The following is a 25,372-nucleotide window of genomic DNA, read 5'->3' as shown; positions in this document are numbered from 1 at the left end:
TCGCAAGCGGAATATGAGCCAACAGTGCGATATGGCTGCAAGAAAGGCAAATGCTATTTTGGGCTGCATTGATAGAAGTATAGCTTCCAAATCACGGGAGGTCCTGGTTCCTCTCTATTCGGCCCTGGTTAGGCCTCATCTAGAGTATTGCATCCAGTTCGGGGCTCTACAATTCAAGAAGGATGCAGACAAGCTGGAGTGTGTTCAGAGGAGGACAACCCGGATGATCAGGGGTCTGGAAACAAAGCCCTATGAAGAGAGACTGAAAGAACTGGGCGTGTTTACCCTGGAGAAGAGGAGATTGAGGGGAGACATGAGAGCACTCTTCAATTACTTAAAGGGTTGTCACACAGAGGAGGGCCAGGATCTCTTCTCGATCCTCCCAGAGTGCAGGACACGGAATAACGGGCTCAGGTTAAAGGAAGCCAGATTCCGGCTGGACATCAGGAAAAACTTCCTGACTGTTAGAGCAGTACGACAATGGAACCAGTTCCCTAGGGAGGTGGTGGGCTCTTCCACACTAGAGGCCTTCAAGAGGCAGCTGGACCACCATCTGTCAGGGATGCTTTAGGGTGGATTCCTGCATTGAGCAGGGGGTTGGACTCGATGGCCTTGTAGGCCCCTTCCAACTCTGCTATTCTATGATTCTATTTTATTTGAGAACTTTTATAGAATAACGTAAGTAGGAAATGGGTCCCTGACACCCAGGAGCTTATAAGCTAAATTTATAACAACCTAAAGTTGCTCTCAGTAGGACTGATCTCTTTAAGTATTAGGGGGAAAGATCAACCCAGTTCTACAGTCTCGCTTGGCTCTGCCAGCTCCAGTATCAAGAAGTTTATTCATGCAACGCAAAGCCCCAACCTGATAACCATTTACTCTTTCTAATACATTAGTCTCTTTCACTTGCTTAACTATTAATATAGAACACCAGTAACGCAAATTCATCACTATATGGGGGTAGGCGATTGAACATGCCATTCTACGACCATGGTTAATTCCCATGCTGGCTGGGGATGGTGGGAGTTGTAGTAGTCCAACACATTAGAAGGGCACCAGGTTGGGGAAAGGGCGAAGGGGAGAGATTCCCTAGTGTGACATATCTTATTATTATTAATAATAATAATATTTATTTATATAGCACCATAAGTGTACATGGTGCTGTACAGATAACACAGTAAATAGCAAGACCCTGCCGCATAGGCTTACAATCTAATAAGTTGTAGTAAACAATAAAGAGGGAAGGAGAATGCAAACAGGCACAGGGAAGTGTAAACAGGCACCGGGTAGGGTGAAGCTAACAGTATAGAGTCAGAACAAACTCAATATTTGAAGGCTATAGGGAAAAGAAAAGTTTTTAGCTGAGTTTTAAAAGCAGTGATTGAGTTTGTAGTTCTCAAGTGTTCTGGAAGAGCGTTCCAGGCGTAAGGGGCAGCAGAAGAAAAAGGACGAAGCCGAGTAAGGGAAGTGGAGGTCCTTGGGCAGGCGAGAAGCATGGCATCAGACGAGCGGAGAGCCCGAGCGGGGCGATAGTGTGAGATGAGAGAGGAGAGATAGGCAGGAGCTAGACCATGAAGAGCTTTGAAGGTCAGCAGGAGAAGTTTATATTGGATTCTGGAGTGAATTGGAAGCCAATGAAGAGATTTCAGAAGTGGAGTGACATGGTCAGAGCGGCGGGCCAGGAAGATGATCTTAGCGGCAGAGTGGTGGACAGAGACCAGCGGACTGATGTGAGACGAAGGAAGGCCAGAGAGAAGAAGGTTTCAGTAGTCCAGCCGAGAGATAACCAGTGCGTGAACGAGAGTCTTGGCAGAAGAGACAGACAAAAATGGTCGAAGCATCTATTTGTGATCGTAGGATTGTTTCAAGAAATGATCTGGAAAGCAAAAAGCTTTGCTCAGGAGGAGACCTTTATGCTCCTGGGAACTCTAGCTAGCCCCTGCCGGAGCTTATGGAATGCTTAGCCGCCCACCCTTAGGCCATACGCGGCTAGCAAGCGGTTCTGTGGCTCTTCCTATAGTAGCCGACACCCCCCTCCTTGCCCAAGCTTGCTGGGTTTTGCCAGTTTGTTTTCATTTTATTGTGAAAGCAGCTGGCCTGTGCCATCCTTTATCTGTAAGATATGCCATGACTCATAGCCCTGAAATTTCCCCATTTCTTTTTTTGAAATACCTCTGCGATGGGCTGGCCTGGGCTGTGAGTGGTGTTTGCTTTAGGGAGCATAGAATCATAGAATAGTAGAGTATAGGGGCCTATAAGGCCATCAAGTCCAACCCCCCGCTCAGTGCAGGAATCCACCTGAAAGCATCCCTGACAGATGGCTGTCCAGCTGCCTCTTGAAGGCCTCTAGTGTGGGAAAGCTCACCACCTCCCTAGGTCACTGGTTCCATTATCATACTGCTCTAACAGTCAGGAAGTTTTTCCTGATGTCCAGCCGGAATCTGGCTTCCTGTCACTTGAGCCCATTATTTCGTGTCCTGCACTCTGGGAGGATCGAAAAGAGATCCTGGCCCTCCTCTACATGACAACCTTTCAAGTATTTGAAGAGTACTATCATGTCTCCTCTCAATCTCCTCTTCTCCAGGCTTAACCTGCCCAGTTCTTTCAGTCTCTCCTCATAGGGCTTTGTTTCCAGACCCCTGATCATCCTGGTTGCCCTCCTCTGAACACGCTCCAGCTTGTCTGCTTCCTTCTTGAAGTGTGGTGCCCAGAACTATGTTGCTATAGAGTCCATTGGTTTCTAAGTCGATATGATTTGCCTTTCAGCATGGATCTCACTACTATGAATCATAGAATAGTAGAGTTGGAAGGGGCCTACAAGGCCATCGAGTCTAACCCTCTCCCCTGCTCAATGTAGGAATCTACCCTGAAGCATCCCTGACCGAGGGTTGTCCAGCTGCCTCTTGAAGGCCTCAAGTGTGGGAGAGCCCACCACCTGCCTAGGCAACTGGTTCCATTGTCGTACTGCTCTAACGGTCCAGAAATTTTTCCTGAGTTCCAGGTTGTGCAGTGCTCCTGTAGAGATTTATGGTGGAGAAGAGAGGAACCTGTGAGAACCTTTGCATGTTAAAAATAATCCTATAACTCCCAGCATTCCTGGAGCCTGGCTTGGGCATGAAGAAAGGACATAAATAATTTTAAGCAGGGACTGAACATATTTTATGCTAGAGAGCCCTGTCAAGAGCTACAAGCCATGACAGCTGAATGGAATCTCCATGTTTGGAGGGCGCCTACCTGTGTATAGCAGGTGTTGGGGGCATGAAAGTGAGGGCTCCCGGGATTCCCGTTGTTGGAAACTCTGCAGAGCTGAAAGCTCAGTCAAATCGGAATGTTTGGCTCAAATTCCCTGGGAGACCCGAAACCCTCATGCAGATTGCAAAGCTGGGAATTGTGAAATTTTAGCAGAACTGGAATTTTGGCGGGTGGAGGTGGTGAGTTCTGCCTTGCCCATGAATTTAGCCTCTCTTCCCCCATCCTGAAGTATCAGCCTACATTTTGTGCATGGGGTGGTGAACTGTGCTCATGTTTGTCCAGTTCTGGGCTCCACAATTCAAGAAGGACACAGACAAGCTGGAGCGTGTTCAGAGGAGGGCAACTGGGATGATCAGGGGTCTGGAAACAAAGCCCTATGAGGAGAGACTGAAAGAACTGGACATGTTTAGCCTGGAGAAGAGAAGATTGAGAGGAGACATGATAGCACTCTTCAAATACTTAAAAGGTTGTCCCACAGAGGAGGGCCAGGATCTCTTCTCGATCCTCCCAGAGTGCAGGACACGGAATAACGGGCTCAAGTTAAAGGAAGCCAGATTCCGGCTGGACATCAGGAAAAACTTCCTGACTGTTAGAGCAGTATGACAATGGAATCAGTTACCTAGGGAGGTTGTGGGCTCTCCCACCAGAGAGGCCTTCAAGAGGCAGCTGGGCAGCCCTCTGTCAGGGATGCTTTAGGGTGGATTCCTGCCTTGAGCAGGGGGTTGGACTCGATGGCCTTGTAGGCCCCTTCCAACTCTGCTATTCTATGATTCTGTGTTTGGTGTGAGTTTTGCTCAGTCCTAGATGTGGGAAGAGGCTGCCAGCCAGACTAGATGGGCCTTTGGCCTGACCCAGCCGGCCTCCTTCGTTCCACGTGGTGATCGTTGCATGTAGCCGGGCTCTTGCAGAGGAAGGCAATACACGTGTCCCTGGACCATTTTTCTGCTTGCACAAAATAGACTCCAAATCACCACCACCCCCAACACACCGACACCCACACTTACACTTTGTGAGCTCCCCACAGGCCTACAAGTCAGATGAGGCTTCCATCTCCAAAAAGCTCCTTCCACAACAAGCCAATTAGTCTTTAAAAGGCCACAGAATGTGCTCTCTCTCTCTCTCTCTCTCTCTCTCTCATGCTGTCACAGACTGATATGCACTTTCTTTTAAGACATCCCCCAAAACTGTAATAAATAAGTTTCCATGGCAGAAAACCTCTGCAAAGAGAGCTAGATCTTTTTCTCTGGAAGCTTTGCGTTCCCTGAGATTTTCCTTGTTGGAAAGTCTGACACACCCCTGCTCCCCGGAGGGAACGTGGAAGGTCCCTTGGGTTCCCTTTTCCTCTCCTCCTCCCCCTCTCACTGTCTCCAGGGCACCAGCCTTATCTCTGCATGCCGGCGAGTCATCAATCTGTCGGAACTGCAGCTGCTGCCGGATGATAGCCGCTCTGCATTGTAACGAAAGCCGCTCCAAACTAAGCTCCATGGTGTCTCCTGTACAAGCTTCGCTTCCCTCCACCCCAAACATGCTGATTTTTCCTTGGAACAAACAATGAGGGAGGAGGCTGCGTCTTTCTGTTGTGGCTTCCACTGCAAAGCTGCGTCTGATTTTTCCAGACGGGGCCGACCTGAATAGGGAGCCTGGGCGAGGCAGGCCATCTCAGGGGGTAGATTTTTGCATGCCATTTTGAAAGATAGCGTATGGTCTGTTTCTTTAGATTTGTGTGTATCTCTCTCTCTCTCACACACACACACACACAATTAGGGAGGAGGTCTGGAAACAAAGCCCTATGAAGAGAGACGGAAAGAACTGGGCATGTTTAGCCTGGAGAAGAGAAGATTGAGGGGAGACATGATAGCACTCTTCAAATACTTAAAAGGTTGTCACACAGAGGAGGGAAGCTCAGAGGATGGCAACAAAGGGGGATGGCCTTTTCACTGGTGGCCCCCCGATTGTGGAATGATCTCCCCGATGAGGCTCGCCTGGCACCAGCATTGTTATCTTTTCGGCGCCAGGTCAAGACTTTTCTCTTCTCCCAGGCATTTTAACAGCATTTAACAACATTAAGTTTGTTTTTAATGGACCCCAGAATTGTTGTTTTTAAATGGATACTGTTGTTTTTATACTGTTTTTTATGTTTTGATGGTTTTTAAATTTTGTATACTTTTAATGTTTACCTTTTTTAATTGTTGTAAACCGCCCAGAGAGCTTTGGCTGTGGGGCGGTATATAAATGAAATAAATAAATAAAATAAATAAATAAATAAGGGCTAGGATCTCTTCTCGATCCTCCCAGACTGCAGGACACGGAATAACGGGCTCAAGTTAAAGGAAGCCAGATTCCGGCTGGACATCAGGAAAAACTTCCTGACTGTTAGAGCAGTACAACAATGGAATCAGTCCCCTAGGGAGGTTGTGGGCTCTCCCACACTGGAGGGAGGGCTGGCTGACGGACACTGAGCGTTGCAGCCCAGCACACCTGGATGAGATCACCTGGGGAAGGCTGCCGTACTCTGTGGAGGCCGTGCTTGTGAGCTTCCTGGAGGTGCTTTCCTTACCATAATTGGGCCAGTCTGGCGTATTGCCTAGAGTGTCGGACTGGGAGTCGGGAGATCCGGGTTGTAGTCCCCACCCAGCCATGGAAGCCCACTGGGTGGCTTTGGGACACTCACAGACTCTCAGCCCAACCTACCCAACCCTCAGAGGAGGGCAACCAGGATGATCAGGGGTCTGGAAACAAAGCCCTATGAAGAGAGACTGAAAGAACTGGGCAGGTTTAGCCTGGAGAAGAGAAGATTGAGGGGATAGCATTCTTCAGATTCTTGAAAGGTTGTCACACAGAGGAGGGCCAGGATCTCTTCTCGATCCTCCCAGAGTGCAGGACACGGAATAACAGGCTCAAGTTAAAGGAAGCCAGATTCCAGCTGGACATCAGGAAAAACTTGTGACTGTTAGAGCCGTACGACAATGGAACCCATGACCTAGGGAGGTTGTGGGCTCTCCCACACTAGAGGCCTTCAAGAGGCAGCTGGACAACCCTCTGTCAGGGATGCTTTAGGGTGGATTCCTGAATTGAGCAGGGGGTTGGACTCGATGGCCTTGTAGGCCCCTTCCAACTCTGCTATTCTATGATTCTATCCCTCACAGGGTTGTTGTTGTGAGGGTCAAATGGAGAGGAGGAGGAGGAGGATTATGTATGCCGCTTTGGGTTCCTTGGAGGGAAAAAGGCGGGATAGAAATGCAATAAATAAGCAGGATGTTGGGAAAGGTGGACCTCGCAGGTCTTTTATGTGTGTGTTTTAATGTGAAGGGGCACTTAACCACACATTCCCCACTGCCTCCCAGCTGCAGCCTGGAGTGGTACCGTCCAGGAGTGATCCACCACTGCTTCTGCTGGTTTTGTGCCAGCCAGGCGGGTCTGGGCCTGAGCGAGGGGGTCCTCTGCCTCCCGGCTTGCCAGTCCAACTGCGATCCACCAGGCCAAGCCAGCTCTGAAGGACCCTCATCCATTTGCCCCTCTGGAATCCATGTGTTTGTCCAGCATTGCTACCTCGAGGTGCTTCCTGCAACCTGCTGTTGTTGTCTAATCTGTGTCTTGCTGTGCTGCTGCTTCTCTAGGCACCAAGTCCAAAGTGGGGGGTGTCCGTTTTGCCCCCACCCAGACGGTGGAAGGATCTTCCAGCCACGTCCACTTTGATGAGAAGCTCCACGATTCGGTGGTCATGGTGAGCCAGGAGAAGGACGGGAACTTTCTCGTGAAGGTAAGAGCGGTGCAACCCCATCCTGTGCATGTTCCCGGCAGTGGGGCTTACTCCCTCGTAAGCGAGCGCAGGATCACTGCCTAAGAGAGCTTCAGGGGGCGGGGAGGAAGAGCCAAAGGTGTAAGGCCGGAGACCCCTGTGAATCGAGGCCAGTGGGACGTCTTTAGAGTTCGGTGTCACAAACTGCAATTTTGCTCCAACTGGCTTGGGGCTGATCCACAACCGTGGAAGTCAGATCTGTGTGTCGCTTTAAGGTGGATTCCTGCGTTGAGCAGGGGGTTGGACTCGATGGCCTTGTAGGTCCCTTCCAACTCTGCTAGTCTATGATTCTCCCATCCCAGGTATTCTCGACACCTTGCAGGTGCACAGAATTTACAGGTGCACTCTTCAGTTAACAAAACCCTCCCAAACGTGTAAAAAAAAAGGGGGGGGGAGGCACTTTGCAGCCCCTTCAGATATTTCGCCCTACAGCTCCTAGCCAGCCCTAGCCAGCGATGAGCGATGATGGGAATTGTAGTCCAGAACATCTGGAGGGCTACAAGTTGCCCGTCTCCTGTTGTAAAACCTGCAGAAATTGCACTAATATTAAACACACTTGCAGCGGTTTCTTGCGTTGCATCGCTGAGAAGCAGAAGCAGCTCTTTGGGGCAATGAATCCCTGACCCACTGAAAACCCTGTTTCACACCTTGCTTCTTGGCCATAAGGGCTAGAACAAATAAATGCAAGGCAATGGTGGAGTTAATATGAACAAAAAGAACCACAACAGGCGACCACCAAAGATATAAAGTTAAACCAGTAAAGTAATTGTTATTCAAATGTGTATATATTAAACCAGTCAATACATTGAATTAGGACCCCATTAGTAATGAGAGGAATATGCAATCAAAAACAATTCACAATTCACATACATAACAGGATATCTAGACCAAATCAGTCAAAGTAATTAATGTGGTCTTTAAAACAATGTTTAATTGCTTTGACTGATTTGGTCTAGTTATCCTGTTATGTATGTGAATTGTGAATTGTTTTTGATTGCATATTCCTCTCATTACTAATGGGGTCCTAACTCAATGTATTGACTGGTTAAATATATACACATTTGAATAACAATTACTTTACTGGTTTAACTTTATATCTTTGGTAGTTGCCTGTTGTGGTTCTTTTTTGTTCATTCATTCATTTATTTATTTATTGCACTTATATACTGCTCCCATAGCCAGGGCTCTCTGGGCGGTTTACAGAAATTCTAAAATTAAGATTAAAACGAGTATACAAAATTTAAAATTCTAAAACACAGAACATACACACATAAAGCATTAAAAACCATTAAAAAAACCCATTAAACATGTGGGTGATTAAGATGTGCCACCATATATGCCTGGGCAAAGAGGAAATTCTTAACCTGGCGCCAGAAAGATAGCAGCGTTGGCGCCATGCGAGCCTCGTCAGGGAGATCGTTCCACAGTCTGGGGGCCACCACCGAAAAGGCCCTGTCCCTCGTTGCCACACTCCGAGCCTCTCTCGGAGTAGGCACCCAGAGGAGGACCTTAGATGTTGAACGTAGTAACCGGGTATATTCACGTTGGGAAAGATAGCAGCGTTGGCGCCAGGCAAGCCTCGTCAGGGAGATTGTTCCAGAGTCTGGGGGCCACCACCGAAAAGGCCCTGTCCCTCGTTGCCACACTCCCAGCCTCTCTCGGAGTAGGCACCCTGAGGAGGACCTTAGATGTTGAACGTAGTGACCGGGTATATTCACGTTGGGAGAGGTGTTGCGTCAGGTATTTTGGTCTCAAGCCGTGTAAGGCTTTATAGGTCAAAACCAGCACCTTGAATTGGGCTCGGAAACATACAGGCAGCCAGTGCAAGTGGACCAGAGCAGGTGTTATATGGTCGAACCTTCTGGTTCCCGAAATCAATCTGGCCGCTGCATTTTGCACGAGCTGTTTCTAGTCATAAGGACTAGAAACCTATGTTCAAAACCAAACTTAGCAGCTGTGAAAAGGCTGAAATTCTCGGGGCCTGGGCTTGTACATCCAGCACCACAACCCGTTTTTTTCCTGAATCCTGAAATAGGCTCAGCTCTAGTCAGTAGCTTTTGAGAAGCCCCAAGTATCTGCACTTTCAACGGCAGGTTCTTTTTCTGCTTATCCTTTGGCCCCTGGTAGCAAGATCCCGCCTGGTCCTCAAACAACTATTTCCAGGAAGTTGGGCATCGGAGAGTGATCTATATATAAAGCGTGTGTGTCCGGGCCCGCCTTGATGGTAGAGTATTGAAATTAACACGTCCTCTTTATAGCCCTGGGAATTACTGGTTTAATTCACCTTTGCCCTTGACTCTTGGAAGCCGCCCAAGCGAGGAATCCGGTAAGATTTGCACGCTGGCTGGCGAAGCTGCTGGTGACTCAGAGCTTATCCAAATTAGCAGCCATCTCCTCGAATTGCTTCTGCTTTCCTTAACGAATTGTGGCTGAGTTTGTTGAGAGCAGGTGGAAAACTTCCTCCAGCCTCGTATTATATCTTCCAGCTCTTGAATAGGTACCATATGTCTGTTTTCACTGCAGTCAGGCAGCTCTGGACATATTAGTCTAAGGGGCAGGGTGGATAAAAATCAATGGTTTTTTAAAAAAATAAATTAAAAAATCGGATTTTTTAAAATGTAAATCGGATTTTTTTTTAATAAAATGCTTTTTGAGGGAAAATCTATCTAAAGATAGTTTTCTATTTAAGATAAGTTATAGTCCAAAGGTTATTCATCATGAAATAAGGATTAGTTTTTAATTATCATAGAATCATAGAATAGCAGAGTTGGAAGGGGCCTACAAGGCCATCGAGTCCAACCCCCTGCTCAAGGCAGGAATCCATCCTAACGCATCCCTGACAGATGGTTGTCCAACTGCCTCTTGAAGGCCTCTAGTGTTGGAGAACCCACAACCTCCCTAGGTAACTGATTCCATTGTCGTACTGCTCTAACAGTCAGGATTTTTTTCCTGATGTCCAGCTAGAATCTGGCTTCCTGTAACTTGAGCCCGTTATTCCGTGTCCTGCACTCTGGGAGGATTGAGAAGAGATCCTGGCCCTCCTCTGTGTGACAACCTTTTAAGTATTTGAAGAGTGCTCTCATGTCTCCCCTCAATCTTCTCTTCTCCAGGCTAAACATGCCCAGTTCTTTCAGTCTCTCTTCATAGGGCTTTGTAGCATGAGGATGTATATTCATGCAATGTTTAAATTTTTCGGTATACGAATTCCATTAACCCATTCACAATGTCATGCTCTTCCAGCGGTTTTTGTAAGATTATTGGGCAATTTTTCTGTCTAGAAGATATTATCACAGCTGCTTGGTTTTACAGTTCTCAAAACTGTGAATTTGTGTCTGCAGAGACCACAATCCCATTGTGCCTTTGCAAATCTATGTACACAGAATCAACCCCTTACCTCTTAAGAGCTAAGTTTCAAAAAATTCATTGAATAGAGTGCACTTTTGGGGGCAGGGGAAGTCACATGATTAAATCAAGTCTTTCTGAGTGCTGATTTAAATTGTAATTTAAATCAAATTGATTTAAATCAAATCCTCCCTGCTTAGGGGAGCCCACTTTAGAAGACCATGTGTATTTTTTTCAGCCCTGAAGCAGACATTTCACATTTTACTTCTCTCTGCCCCCTCCCTCTGGGCCATTCCTGGTTTATAATTGCTGCTTCGTTCCTGATATATTAGATGCATTTGCCAAAGGAATAGCTGAACATGTACAGTTTTGTGTTTTAAACTCACTTAAATCATTGGCATTGGCTTCTGCTGCTCTGCTGCTCAACACCTTTATTTGCTGTGGAAGGAGAATATATTTTGGAAGTGAAAATAATTAAAGGAGCATCTGTAACCAATGTACATGCCTGGCTGTCCGCTCTCCCTGCAATATAAAAAGTTTTGTTTTTAAATAAAAAAGGATGCTGCAGGAAGCAATGAGTCCTGGATATATCCTTGCTGATCCAATTCCTATCCAGCTCCCATTCATTTCAGTGGGTTTGCACAGAGGAATTGGGCCAGTTTGTCACCGCCCTTATCATATGCTGCTCTCTTAGTGATCATTTGTGGGGGGGGGGGGGCTCCAGAGGGTCCTGGACTTTGCCCTCCCCTGGGCCAGTGAGCCAGAGCGGCCGGCGAGAAGGTGTGGGGGGGGACATCGCCCAGGGCGTAAACATAAACAATGCCGTGCGGGGGTGTGCCAGGCTGTGCAAAGCATGCACAGGGTTGTAGCGTATTGGAGATTAAACTGAATTAAAAGCTTAGCAGAGCACTAAACACACGCAAACGTAGTACTTAGCCCAGTAGGGCGTGGCTTACTACTTGTAGTGCGAGAACCAGCCGTAATCTTTGCTCGTGTCCTGAGAGATGCAATGGGATTTGCTCATGGGCTCCCTATCAACGGTCACCTGCTGCGCTGTGCTCATTTTGTAGCTGCTTTGTCAAATGCAAAAATGTCCTCAGCATCATGGATGGATCCTGTGGATGCCGCCCTCCCCTTCTTTGTCCAGAGTGGTTGCCCACGACAACTCATCCCTGTTCATGTTGCAGGAGCGTTGCAAGGCGGAGAGCATCACGTGCTACGATCTTGCACGAGTAAATTTGGGGGTGATGGTACAGCAAAATGACATTATGGTAAATCTTCTCATAGAATCATAGAATAGTAGAGTTGGAAGGGGCCTACAAGGCCATCGAGTCCAACCCCCTGCTCAAGGCAGGAATCCACCCTAAAGCATCCCTGACAGATGGTTGTCCAGCGGCCTCTTGAAGGCCTCTAGTGTGGGAGAGCCCACAACCTCCCTAGGTAACTGATTCCATTGTCGTACTGCTCTAACAGTCAGGAAGTTTTTCCTGATGTCCAGCTGGAATCTGGCTTCCTTTAACTTGGGCCCGTTATTCTGTGTCCTGCACTCTGGGAGGATCGAGAAGAGATCCTGGCCCTCCTCTGTGTGACAACCTTTTAAGTAATTGAAGAGTGCTATCAGGTCTCCCCTCAATCTTCTCTTCTCCAGGCTAAACATTATTATTATTATTATTATTATTTATTTATATAGCACCATCAATGTACATGGTGCTGTACAGAGTAAAACAGTAAATAGCAAGACTCTGCCGCATAGGCTTTGTTTCCAGAGCCCTGATCATCCTGGTTGCCCTCCTCTGAACACGCTCCAGCTTGTCTGTGTCCTTGGCTTCACACATGTGAGTTGCCAGGGTTGGCCCACGAGATTTGGGTCCCTGAGGCACACTCCAGAGGGCACCTCCAACATGCATTTTTACAGGGCATGATCCACTGGGAAGTTCTCTGGGAGCTTCCATTCATTTCTGTGGCTTTGGGCAGGAGAACATCCCAGTGGATCATGCCCATAGTTTAGGCCCATTGCTGCCCCCGTCTGCCTTGCTGTGCTCCATCCTTTGGGTGAGTTTTTAGAGAAATATTCTATTGCCCCTGAACGCCCACAGTGGCTCTTCCAGTCAAATGTTTCTCATTCAGGAAGGACCAGAATCAGCATTTAATTGCATTCATTTTTTAAATTAGCCGTGATGAAACCCTCCACATAGACTTCAAAGGGTGGTGTGTGTGTTTTTTACTGCAGAAAACTTTTATCCTCTTCTTGAAACAGCTGTTCCCAGTTTTTATTCTCTTGCCAGTCGTATTTTGTCTCCCGGGAGTCCAGATTCTTTCCTTGGGCTGGTGGAAAGCAGGCTGTGTTGACTGATCTACAGCTTGGCTTCTTGTCTGGCTTCGTCCATTGTGCTGATTCCTTCCGGAGGGCCTGTTCTGTGAGTAAAACCTATGGAAGAGGCAAGGGCGCATCACGCAGCGTGAAAGCCAACAAATGTGTATTGCGTTTCCTCCTCACAAAGCTTTGGAGTGGAGGCTTTGGAGTGGTTCAGGCGTAATGAGAAACCACGTTTCCCTGGTATGTATGAGATACGTGGTGGGCCTCAGGTTTGCGTACTTACCCCTGTCTTCTCCTCCTCCTGTTTCACAATTTTGAGGAGAGAACTGGAAGCTTTTGCTCCTGATTTTGAACTAACCACGGTTTCCTGTGATGTCTTGATCTCCAGGAACTCTGGCTTGCTTAAACATGATCAAATAAATGAATGAATGCTTGGAGGCGGTAATGGGCTGGATGAGGAAAAACAAACTGAAGCAAACAGAGGTGCTTGCTATCAAGGGCTCTGACCTAGGTTTGGAGGTGTGTCAACCAGTTCTGGATGGGGCTACACTCCCCCTGAAAGACTGTGTTTGCAGTTTGGGGGTGCTCCTGGATCCGTCGCTCCAAAGGACAGCCCAGATGGATGCGACGGCCAGGAGTGCCTACTATCAGCTTCGGCTGATACGCCAGCTGCGCCCCTTCTTAGAGTCAGAAGACCTAAAGACAGTAGTGCACGCGCTGGTAACCTCAAGGCTTGACTTCTGCAATGCGCTCTACACAGGGCTACCTTTGTACCTAGTTCGGAAACTTCAACTAGTTCAAAATATGGCAGCCAGGTTGGTCACCGGTACATCTAGGGGTAAGCATATTACCCCAACATTGAAATCACTCCACTGGCTGCCAATTAATTTCCGGCAAAGTACAAAGTGTTGGTCATTACCTTTAAAGCCCTAAATGGTTTGGGTCCAGGTTACCTGCGGGATCGCCTTCTCCCATACAGTCCGCCCTGCACACTCAGGTCCTCTGGGGTGAACGTACTTCAGTCAGCTAAAACTAGGCTGACATCAGTTTCCCAGGGGACCTTTTCTTCTGTCGCCCCCAGATAGTGGAACAGCCTGCCGGAGGAGATTCGTAAAATTAACTCTCTGTGTGATTTTAAGGCAGCTTTAAAGACTAGCCTTTTCTGGCAGGCCTATCCAGATCAATGTTAAATCATGAATTTTTAAGATGTATTGATTCCTGTTCTAATGTTGTTCCCCGCCTCGATCCAAAGGGAGAGACGGGTAAGAAATATTTTTTAAAATTATTATTATTATTATTATTATTGTTATTGTTATTATTATTATTATAGCCAGTTGTGACTAATTAAAGTGCAGTAAGCCAGTGTGGTGTAGTGGCTAAAGTATCGGACTGGGAGTTGGGAGATCCGGGTTCTAGTCCCCACTCGGCCGTGGAAACCCACTGGGTGAGTTTGGGCCAGTTGCAGGCTCTCAGCCCATCCCGCCTCACAGGGTTGTTGTTGTTGTAAGGATAAAATGGAGAGGAGGAGGAGGATTATGTATGCTGCCTTGTGTTCCTTGGAGGAAAAAAGACGGGATATAAATGCAATGGTAAATAAATAGTAAGCAAAATGAGAGCAACCCCCCCCTCCCCAAACACACCATGAAGAACTTTCAAACTTTCTTTTGTCATTAGATGCAGGCGGGGTATACATTTATCTAGTAGTAATTAATCATAATAGCTCAATTCAAATAGAGCTATTATAAATTCTTGTATAGATAATAACAATTCAGGGGAGGATAATTAGGAGCGCTGTTCAAGCTCTAAATCCCCAAATGCTCTCAGAAAAAGTACAGCCTTTAGACTGGTGGTGTTTGGAAACACCAGCAAGGAGAAGACAGTGAGAATCTTCTCCAGACAAGAGTTCCTTGACCTCATCATTGAATATGCCCCATCCTGGCCCTGATTCCCCCATTTCAAATGGTACGGAGGCATGAAGCAGGGCCTCCGAGGAAGATCTCCCTGATGAGAAGGGCTCTTGGTAGCTCAGTCAGGATGCTGGGGACAAAGAAAAGGAGGGCGGTGGTCTAAGAACATCAGAAGAGCCCTGATGCTGGATCAGACCAAGGCTCTATCTAGTCCACCACTCTGTTCACGCAGTGGCCAACCAGCCGTCGGCCAGGGACCCACAAGCAGGACACAGGTACAACAGCACCCTCCTACCCATGTTCCCCAGCAACTGGTGCACACAGGCTTATTGCTTCAAATACTGGAGGTAGCACACAACCATCAGGGCTAGTAGCCATGGATAGCCTTTGCCTCCAGGAATTTCTCTAACCCCCCTTTAAATTTATCCAACCCCCCAACACCACATCTTGTGGTAGTGAATTCCATAATTTAACTCTGCGCTGTGTGAGGAAGTTCTTCCTTTTCTCTGTCCTGAATCTCCCACCCATCAGCTTCATGGGATGCCCCCATTGGGTTCTAGTATTTTGAGAGAGGGAGAAAAATGTCTCCCTGTCCACATTCTCCATACCTGGCATCATTTTGTCCACCTCTATCATGTCTCCCCTTAGCCTCCTTTTTCCCAAGCTGAACTATCCCAGTTGATGTCACCTTCCCTCATTGGGGAGATGCTCCAGCCCCTTGATCATTTCAGTTGCTCTTTTCTGCACTTTCCCCAGCTCTATAATACCCTTTTTTAGGTGTGGTGACCAGAACTGCACACAGTATTCTAGGTGTGTTCTTTGGGAGTATCTTGCTAGCTGTGCTGCCCTCACCTGGCAGGGATGTTCTTAAGAAGTTGATCTGGTGAAACTTTCTGTGCTTCTCATTGCTCTCTCTCAAGGGCAGGGGTCGTAGCTCAGTAGCAGAAGAGCCAGGTTCAATCCCTGGCAGCGCTTCCAGGTAGAGCTAGGTAGGAATCCTCCCTGGAAAGCCGCTGCTGCCAGTCAGTGCCGACAGCACTGGATGGACCAAGGGTCTGACTATAATGACTGTTTTTTCTGTCAACGTGTCTCGGTTTTGTTGCGGCTGTTCTTTAGAATCCGCTTCCGTGACTGGTAGCTGCTCTGTGTTTATTCTTAAGACTACTTCACCTCTCGTTGTGTTGTTTATCTTTCTGTTGGTTTGGGGTGCCGTTGGACTCGTGGGTGGGCTAGAAGGGAGAGGAGGAACTGTATAGCCAGTTCCAAAATGTGATGGCCTTCTAGTCCTTGTGAACGGTGTGGTTCAGCTTCCATCCCTCCACGCTTCTGGCGGTAATGAGCACGGATCTCTCCAGGTCTCACATCTACGTGGGGTTGTGTTAATTGCTCCTTTCTCTAAGGCAGCCTTCCTCAACCTGGGGCGCTCCAGATGTGTTGGACTGCATCTCCCAGAATGCCCCAGGCTGGGGCATTCTGGGAGTTGTAGTCCAACACATCTGGAGCGCCCCAGGTTGAGGAAGGCTGCTCTAAGGGCAGAGTGGGAATGTCTCCCCTAGCAGGATTTATTATTGGAACGTCCTGTTCACGCGGACTGCAAGAAGGTTCTGCGGGAGAGGAAGAAGGTGAAGACCTAGCTGTGTCCGCCATGTTTGCCCAGAGCTCCTTGGCCTTCCATTTCTTGCTGACCACGTTCACCTTTTCTTGCTCTCGTGCACCTGGGCCGGTTCAATGAAGCTGTCAAAAAGCCTTGTTAAATGGTGAAGCCCTCTAATTAATAAAACCGAGAAGCAGGTTTTGAAATGAAGTTTTTATAGTTGGCTGCTTTTCATTTCTTTCCCAGGTGTGTGTTCGCATGCACAAGAACAGCTCTGTACCTGTTGGGGGTTCTTTTGGATTGTGGCCAAATGCCCCCAGAATAACTCACTCCCTGACGTGCCTAAATCATCCACTGGAACCACTATCCAACCAACCACTGTCTGCCACCTCCCCACCCCCTTCCATTGCCAGCCAGAAAAGAAAGCTGGTCTGGCAATTCATACGACACTTTGACAATACCCGGTTCTTGACGAGGGCCCAGTTCTAACAAGTGGTTTGACCCGTTGCCAGGCGGCTCCACTAACACACCATCAAGCCGTGAAGTTTTTCCAGTTTCCGAAGGGAATCAGGATGCGATTTTTATAGTTTATTCTGATTGTGGTGTGCATGCGTGCATGTGCGCATGTGTTTATAACTTTTGGCGGCTTTTCCACGGAAATGTTTTGGTAAAGCGTTCGGTGTGGTGGTGTAAACATATTGTCTCCCTTGGCAAATTCGTCAAGATGTTCACTTAGAGTTCAGCATCCCATCCTGAACATGTGGTGCTACCTTAGGCCAGCTTTCCCTGAGCTTATGCCCTCCAGATATTTTGGACTGCAACTCCCAGCATTCCTGGCCATTGCCCATGTTGGCTGGGGCTGATGGGAATTGCAGTCCAAAGCATCTGGGAGGCACCGGATTGGGGACAGCTGCCTTACACCGAGTAGATCCATCTATTGTCTCTTTCTTACTTGCTGTGGCATCAGGGTCTCGGACGAAGCCCATTTCTCATCCTACTGGCCAGGATCCTTGCTCCTGGAGATGCCAGGGCTTGAACCCAGGTCCTTCAGAGAGGCATCGCAGATAGCTGCCCCCTTCCCCAAATCTGCTGGACTCCCTTTCCTGAAATCATAGAATCATAGAATAGCAGAGTTGGAAGGGGCCTACAAGGCCATCGAGTCCAACCCCCTGTTCAATGCAGGAATCCACCCTAAAGCATCCCTGACAGATGGTTGTCCAGCTGCCTCTTGAAGGCCTCTAGTGTGGGAGAGCCCACAACCTCCCTAGGGAACTGATTCCATTGTCGTACTGCTCTAACCGTCAGGAAGTTTTTCCTGATGTCCAGCTGGAATCTGGCTTCCTTTAACTTGAGCCTGTTATTCCGTGTCCTGCACTCTGGGAGGATCGAGAAAAGATTCTGGCCCTCCTCTGTATGACAACCTTTCAAGTCTTTGAAGAGTGCTCTCATGTCTCCCCTCAATCTTCTCTTCTCCAGGCTAAACATGCCCAGTTCTTTCAGTCTCTCTTCATAGGGCTTTGTTTCCAGACCCCTGATCATCCTGGTTGCCCTCCTCTGAACACGCTCCAGCTTGTCTGCATCCTTCTTGAATTATGGTGCCCAGAACTGGACGCAATACTCAAGATGAGGCCTAACCAGGGCCGAATAGAGAGGAACTAGGACCTCACGTGATTTGGAAGCTATACTTCTATTAAACCCTGTAATGCCAGGCCCGGGCATCATTTAGAAAAACGAACCAAGACTTTTCCCATTTGGTCTTTGGAGGATAGACCATTTTAACATCCATTATATCTTTTTCGGAGTTTAGTGAAGCTTTATTTTACACAAGTTAGATATTTTACAGGTGGGTCTATATGCCTCTGAACACACCACACATACACGCATATGCGCCAGGCTAGACAAAAGCAGAAGATGTCTCAGGATTGTTTTTGGCCTTTGAGCGTCGGAGCTTCTCTGAGCATTTCCTCGCCACAGGGAACCTACCATGCTTGCTTATGCCTAGATTTAGGGAGCGATGCCTTGAAATGCCGGGGAACAAAATGCCTGAGCCCCCGGCTCCTCTGTGGTGGTGGTGTTTTTTTGCAGTTAAGCATTACGTGATCATATCAGGCTCCCTTTTACTGCTCTGCGAGGCTCGGCTGCCTTTATCTGTGCGCTGCGCACGCCAAGCCTAATTACTTCTGGCGTTTTGGACATAAAAACCAATTATCCGAGTTTCATTCCAGTAACAGCCTGATTACAGCAGCCGCTTTCGCCTCTGTGATCTTGGTGCTTTTCTCGTTGAGCATAAAACCAAGAAGGGTGGGAAAAGAAGCAAGTTGGAGCTAGTATTTTAGCTGGTTCTTCGCTCTTTACTTTTTCGTCCTGGGAGATTGGGGATGCTAAATTGGGGTGGGGGTGGGGGAAGGCAGCCTCTTCATTGTTAAAGCCCTTTTAATATCCTGTTTCTTCCCCTGGAGCTTTTGATCTTAATTTTCTTCTGTTCATTTTATAGGGATAGCTGTGCCAGACATTTTCTGTCTTGGGCAGTGCTAAATGCAGTTTCAAGAGCATTAAAATATTTGTTAGCATAGATCTACCCTACTGGCAGACCCTACGACGGTTGCGTCCAGTTCTGGGCACCATAATTCAAGAAGGACGCAGACAAGCTGGAGCGTGTTCAGAGGAGGGCGACCAGGATGATCAGGGGTCTGGAAACAAAGCCCTATGAAGAGAGACTGAAAGAACTGGGCATGTTTAGCCTGGAGAAGAGAAGATTGAGGGGAGACATGAGAGCACTCTTCCAATACTTGAAAGGTTGTCACACAGAGGAGGGCCAGAATCTTTTCTCGATCCTCCCAGAGTGCAGGACACGGAATAACGGGCTCAAGTTAAAGGAAGCCAGATTCCAGCTGGACATCAGGAAAAACTTCCTGACTGTTAGAGCAGTACGACAATGGAACCAGTTACCTAGGGAGGTTGTGGGCTCTCCCACACTAGAGGCCTTCAAGAGGCAGGTGGGCAGACATCTGTCAGGGGTGCTTTAAGGGGGATTCCTGCATTGAGCAGGGGGTTGGACACAATGGCCTTGTAGGCCCCTTCCAACTCTGCTATTCTATGATTCTATGATTGCCTTTGCAGAATCAGGCAGCTGGGGCATGTAGACCAGAGCTGTGGAGCTGAATTGTGTGTCGTCCCCCCGGGGCCCCCCCGCCATGGACCAGATGACATCAGTGAGTGTGGCCATGACTGCTGACATCACATCTCCTGACCCACCCCTTTTTCCTCTGCCCTTCTCAGCATGGAAAAGGGGACTCAGCTCTTCCCAGTCCTGGTTGAGTCTTTCTTAATGCTCCTCTCAGTGTCCTCACTGGTGGTGGCAAGAGGCACACGAAGGATGACTTGGCCAAGTCTCGGGGACTCAGCGATGGGACACTGAGCGCCACATTAAGAGAGCATAGAATCATAGAGTAGCAGAGCTGGAAGGGGCCTACAAGGCCATCGAGTCCAACCCCCTGCTCAGTGCAGGAATCCACCCTAAAGCATCCCTGGCAGATGCTTGTCCAGCTGCCTCTTGAATGCCTCTAGGGTGGGAGAGCCCACAGCCTCCCTAGGTAACTGATTCCATTGTCCTACTGCTCTAACAGTCAGGAAGTTTTTCCTGATGTCCAGCTGGAATCTGGCTTCCTGTAACTTGAGCCCGTTATTCCGTGTCCTGCACTCTGGGAGGATCGAGAAGAGATCCTGGCCCTCCTCTGTGGGACAACCTTTCAAGTCTTTGAAGAGTGTTCTCATGTCTCCCCTCAATCTTCTCTTCTCCAGGCTAAACATGCCCAGTTCTTTCAGTCTCTCCTCATAGGCCTTTGTTTCCAGACCCTCACCATGTTCATCCTTATAGAGTTGTCTCTTTGTTTTACTAGAACCTCCCTATAAATATAAATTAAGAGAAGGGGTGCTTGCTCAGGATCTTTTAACAGTTGAGACATGACTGCCTGTTTATGTTTTAAATTGATCCTAAGCCTGCTACTTAAGAACATCGGAAGTGCCTTGCAGGATCATGCCAAGGTCCATCTAAGCCTAGCATCCTTTGCCAGAATTTTAACCACCAACGGGAGCTCAGGTGGCCCTCCAGAAATTGCTCAGTGGACTTTTGGCCTACTGACCTCCCTCTGCGGTAGCTGGTCCGCCATGTGCATGAGGCCGTGAAGCTCACTGGGATAAAACAAGGTGGGGGACAAATGCAATGGTGATTTACACAAGAAGGGGAAGGGAGAGGGCAGACCTGAAGGCCAGGACGGTTTTGAGAGATGGCACATCAAACCCTCTGACCACGAGCCATTGCCACTGAATTGCCTTTTTATTAGGGACTAGAGGAAGTGGCCTTATTGACTTTTTGCTCACCTTGTCTTCTCTAAGTGGAAGCGGTTTCCCAAGACCTCAGGCCGGGAATGGTCTTTCCCAGGTCCCACCACCGGATCCTTTTAATGGGAGGTGCTTAAATTGAACCCGGGACATTCTGAGTGTGAAAGATGAGCCCAGTCTGTGAGCGTAGACAGTGGTATCGGCTGCGTTATGCAGTCTTAGCTGCCATCAGGAATTCCTTGGAGCCAAGCACAAATCCATAACACGTGGTCCTGAACCCAATCTTTAATGAGCATGTTTTCCAAATAGATTTCAGTTTTTGCTAACACTGCATATTAGTCATATTATGTATTCTCTGCCACCACTCCAGTGTCAGACGCCTGGCTCGTGCTGCAGGCAAGAAACGATTTATGGTCTAGAGTGATTTTTTTAAAATCTATCTCTTGCGTGTGTGCATATATCTTGCTTTTGTAGCCTCTTTCCTTTGTGCAAAACTGCGCTGCTGTAATCCCATAAATGCAGCTGCTGCTTAAACCTTTTCTTTCAAAGAGCCTGTGGACAGATGCACAACTTCTGCCGGTTTATTACTGGCTTGCTTGAAGAATTTACACCTTAAGGGTTCTGCGTAATTTGCACATTCATGTCCAGGGTTTGTGAAGATTGTGTGACCTATAAACATCGCTCTGTAATCTTGAGTTGAAAGATGCCCAAAACAGGTGGGCTTGTAGAAAGAGGTGAGTGGAGATGGTGGGATAAGGCTCTGCATGTGTTCTGTAACCATACTGGAGAACTGTATGAATGGCTTTTGGGAACTGGGATGAGGAATTTTCAGGCCTTGGGGGGATTTTTTTTTTTAAGAACAACCCTTAAGGCTGCAAAAATAGGATTGAAAAGGGTTGCGTCCAATGTCGGGTGGTGAATTTAGAAGTTGGTGGGATGGGTGCAGGTGGGGGTTGAGTAGGATTTCTTGTGGTCAGAACATGGGTGCCGTGTATATCGCTCGCTGCATTTATTTGCATAACTTATGCACAGAGGTCTGGAAACAAAGCCCTATGAAGAGAGACTGAAAGAACTGGGCATGTTTAGCCTGGAGAAGAGAAGATTGAGGGGAGACCTGATAGCACTCTTCAAATACTTGAAAGGTTGTCACACAGAGGAGGGCCAGGATCTCTTCTCGATCCTCCCAGAGTGCAGGACACGGAATAACGGGCTCAAGTTACAGGAAGCCAGATTCCAGCTGGACATCAGGAAAAACGTCCTGATTGTTAGAGCAGTACGACAATGGAATCAGTTCCCTAGGGAGGTGGTGGTCTCTCCCACACTAGAAGCATTCAAGAGGAAGCTGGACAACCATCTGTCAGGGATGCACAGGACTTGGCATAGAATAGAACATCCCCTTTTTAAAATGTGTCTTATTATGATTACACATAGCAAGGTGTTATTTTAATACTTTCTTTCCTGGGAAAGCCTTTGAGCTCTTCCTTTGTTTGTTCTTCTTAAGCGACTTTTAACTTCAGGATTCCTCAAGCGTTTTTCTCCGCCTGGACAGAAAGGGAGATCTCTGCGGAAGACCTTTTTTCCCCCTACCAAGAAGCACTTCTCTCATTCTCTCTCTCTTTGCCTTTGAGCTGCCAGAACCCCCTCAGATGACACAGAATTGTTAGTAACACTTTAAACCAATGCCAGTTGCAGTGATCAAAGATGCAGGGACAGCAGCAAAGCCACCCCCCATTGCTGTTAAGGGGCTGCAGACGTGCAGCGGAAAATTTCGAGTTTGCACAAAATGGTTCCTGGCTGGCGTCTTGGTTGCTTGTTTTCCTTGCAGCATCAAGTCTCGGCTTGCATGTGTGAACCTGGAGGCTTCCTTTTATCGGGTCAGGTCACTGGCTGATGGAGCCGGTCCGATGGGCACTGGCTGTCCAGGGTCTAAGGCACAGAGGGCCCATCCCATTGCCTGCCAGCTGATCCTCTTGGTGCCAGGATGGACCTGGGACCTTGTGCATGCAGTGCATATGCTCTGCTCCGCCACTCAACTATGGAACCTTCTCCAGGATCTAACGCCAGAGACAACACTTTTGCAGCCTTTTCTCCCTGATTCCTGCAGGATCCCCGAGCGGCTTGTTTCGATCCCGGTCAGGACGTCTTGGCACATTTTAAATTGTTCTGCTGTTTCTTCCTCCACCTTCCTTTGTTTTTTGTTTTTTACTTAAAATGCAAACTTATTTTTTAATACGTAATGTGTGCATGTAAGAAAATGAATCTTAAATAGCCTTTCAGGGCGGAAGGCGACAAGGCTATTTCTTTTGTATAAAATAATGTTTGGGAGTTGAGTCCCGATCTCCTACAGCTGTGGTTGATTTCATCGGGGCTTCTACATGCGCGCTCCCTAGCGGGTTGGACCCAAAGATGCCGTGTTCATTCCGGTTACTGGTACGTTTTGGAACTGTACTTCCTATTCCTGGATGAGGGCTAATAAACTGAGACTCAATCCAGACAAGACTGAGATGCTGCTAGTAGGTGATTCCGCTGAGAAGATGGGGGGTGTTCTACCGGTTCTGGATGGGGTTGCACTCACCCTGAAGGAGCAGGTTTGTAGCTTGGGGGTTCTTTTAGATCCATCATGGTCTCTTGAGGCTCAGGTGACCTCAGTGGCACAGAGTGCCTTCTACAAACTCTGGTTGGTGGCCCAGCTACGCCCCTATCTAGACAGGGATAACCTGGCTTCAGTTGTCCATGCTCTGGTAACCTCCAAGTTAGACTACTGCAATGCGCTCTGCGTAGGGCTGCCTTTGAAGACGGTTTGGAAGCTGCAGCTCGTGCAAAATGCAGCAGCCAGATTGATTTCGGGAACCAGAAGTTTCGACCATATAACACCTGCTCTGGTCTGCTTGCGCTGGCTGCCTGTATGTTTCTGAGCCCAATTCAAGGTGCTGGTTTTGACCTATAAAGCCTTACACGGCTTGGGACCACAATACCTGACGGAACGCCTCTCCCGACGTGAATATACCCGGTCACTACGTTCAACATCTAAGGTCCTCCTCTGGGTGCCTACTCCGAGAGAGGCTCGGAGTGTGGCAACGAGGGACAGGGCCTTTTCAGTGGTGGCCCCCAGACTGTGGAACGATCTTCCTGACAAGGCTAGCCTGGCACCAACGCTGCTATCTTTCCGGTGCCAGGTTAAGACTTTCCTCTTTGCCCAGGCATATGGCGGCACATCTTAATCACCCACATGTTTAGTTTTTAATCGGTTTTTAATGCTTTACGTGTGTATGTTCTGTGTTTTAGAGTTTTAAATTTTGTATACTTGTTTTTACCTCAATTTTAGAATTTCTGTAAACCGCCCAGAGAGCCCTGGCTATGGGAGCGGTATATAAGTGCAATAAATAAATAAATAAATATTTGGGGTGAGCAAAGAGCGTTTTAGCAGGAAGGCTGCCCTTCCCAGGCCCTGGTTCTACGTTTCAAAAGTATCTGCCTGGCAGCTTTTGGACTATATGCTGGACTAGAGAGAGCTTTTAGTCTGTGATCCAGCACAGCGCAGGATGGAACGGAAAGGACTCCCTCACCCCCATTCTGCCCCCAAATATCGAGATTTCCTTTTTCTCTTGGCGTTGCTGCATTTTTCACATGTTTTTACAAGTTCTACAAGAAATTTCTGCAACCTTGGAATATTCTGCAACTTGACATGGTTGTATTGGCCTCCAATAGACTCAGTCCCTACACACACACCCCATAGCTATTCTGTGGGGCAGCATTGCAGGCTCCTCCTCTGACCTACAAGCATTACTTGTAGGTCAGAATGTATGTGGGTTGGTGGCTCAGGTTGCTGCTGCTGCTGCAATCCCCCTCACAACCCCCCCCCCCCCAATTTATGTGTGTTCATTCTCCCCACTTTGACTGGCTGGCTAGCTAACTTAAAAGTGCGCCTGTCTGAGCCCTTTGACAATCTAGGCTGTTTTCGTTCTCTTGCCCAAAGCCTTACTTTCTTTGCCCTGGGAAGCCAAACCCTTCTGTGCTGGCGGCAATTAGATAAATGAAGCCTAATTTTTAGACTTTGAATGTCATTGTGCATTTAACCGCAATTATGCGTAATGGGCCGTACATCCCAGCCATCTCCAGCTGCAAAAACCTGGAGGCTGCTTTCCGCTCTGGGGGCAGGGCAAGCGGGCCGGCGGTTGGAAGCGGCCCCAGGCTCACGTGCGCGTTTGACCCTCCAGTTGTGGTTGTTGTTGCTGAGTCTGTACAAAGACTTCGTACAGGCCCTGCCCGCAAGCCCACAGCCTGAGGCCCAAACTACTTGTCACGGGAGTGGCTGTGTGCGCACGTACTGTTCACGTGCTGGAAGCCAGATTCCAGCTGGACATCAGGAAAAACTTCCTGACTGTTAGAGCAGTACGACAATGGAACCAGTGACCTAGGGAGGTTGCGGGCTCTCCCACACTAGAGGCCTTCAAGAGGCAGCTGGACAAGCATCTGTCAGGGATGCCTTAGGGTGGATTCCTGCATTGTGCAGGGGGTTGGACTCGATGGCCTTGTAGGCCCCTTCCAACTCTGCTATTCTATGATTCTATAATTTAGCCCCTACTTTTTGAGCGTATCTTCTGAGCCGCCGCTGGGGTGCAGGAGCAGGATTTTAAAGAAATGCTTACATTATTATTTATTTATATAGCACCATCAATGTACATGGTGCTGTACAGAGTAAAACAGTAAATCGCAAGACCCTGCCGCATAGGCTTACATTCTAATAAAATCATACTAAAACAATGAGGGGAAGAGAATGCACCAAACAGGCAGTATAAAAGTCAGAGCAAAATCATCCT

At 48.0% G+C, this 25,372-nt stretch overlaps 1 protein-coding gene across 1 annotated transcript in view; it reads left to right on the top strand.

The window, feature by feature from the left end:
• Nucleotides 1-25,372, top strand: part of ADISSP (adipose secreted signaling protein) — an 80,781-nt gene that overhangs the window by 40,980 nt on the left and 14,429 nt on the right. Inside the window, exon 3 of the mRNA XM_063136059.1 lies at nucleotides 6,870-7,012. Within this exon, the coding sequence (XP_062992129.1) occupies nucleotides 6,870-7,012 (143 nt within the window). The remainder of the gene's footprint in view (nucleotides 1-6,869; nucleotides 7,013-25,372) is intronic.

The sequence above is a fragment of the Elgaria multicarinata genome, chromosome 10, assembly GCF_023053635.1.
Source record: "Elgaria multicarinata webbii isolate HBS135686 ecotype San Diego chromosome 10, rElgMul1.1.pri, whole genome shotgun sequence".
NCBI lineage: Eukaryota > Metazoa > Chordata > Lepidosauria > Squamata > Anguidae > Elgaria > Elgaria multicarinata.
The sequence above is the reverse complement of the archived record's forward strand: the minus strand, read 5'-3'. Positions and strand labels throughout refer to the sequence as shown.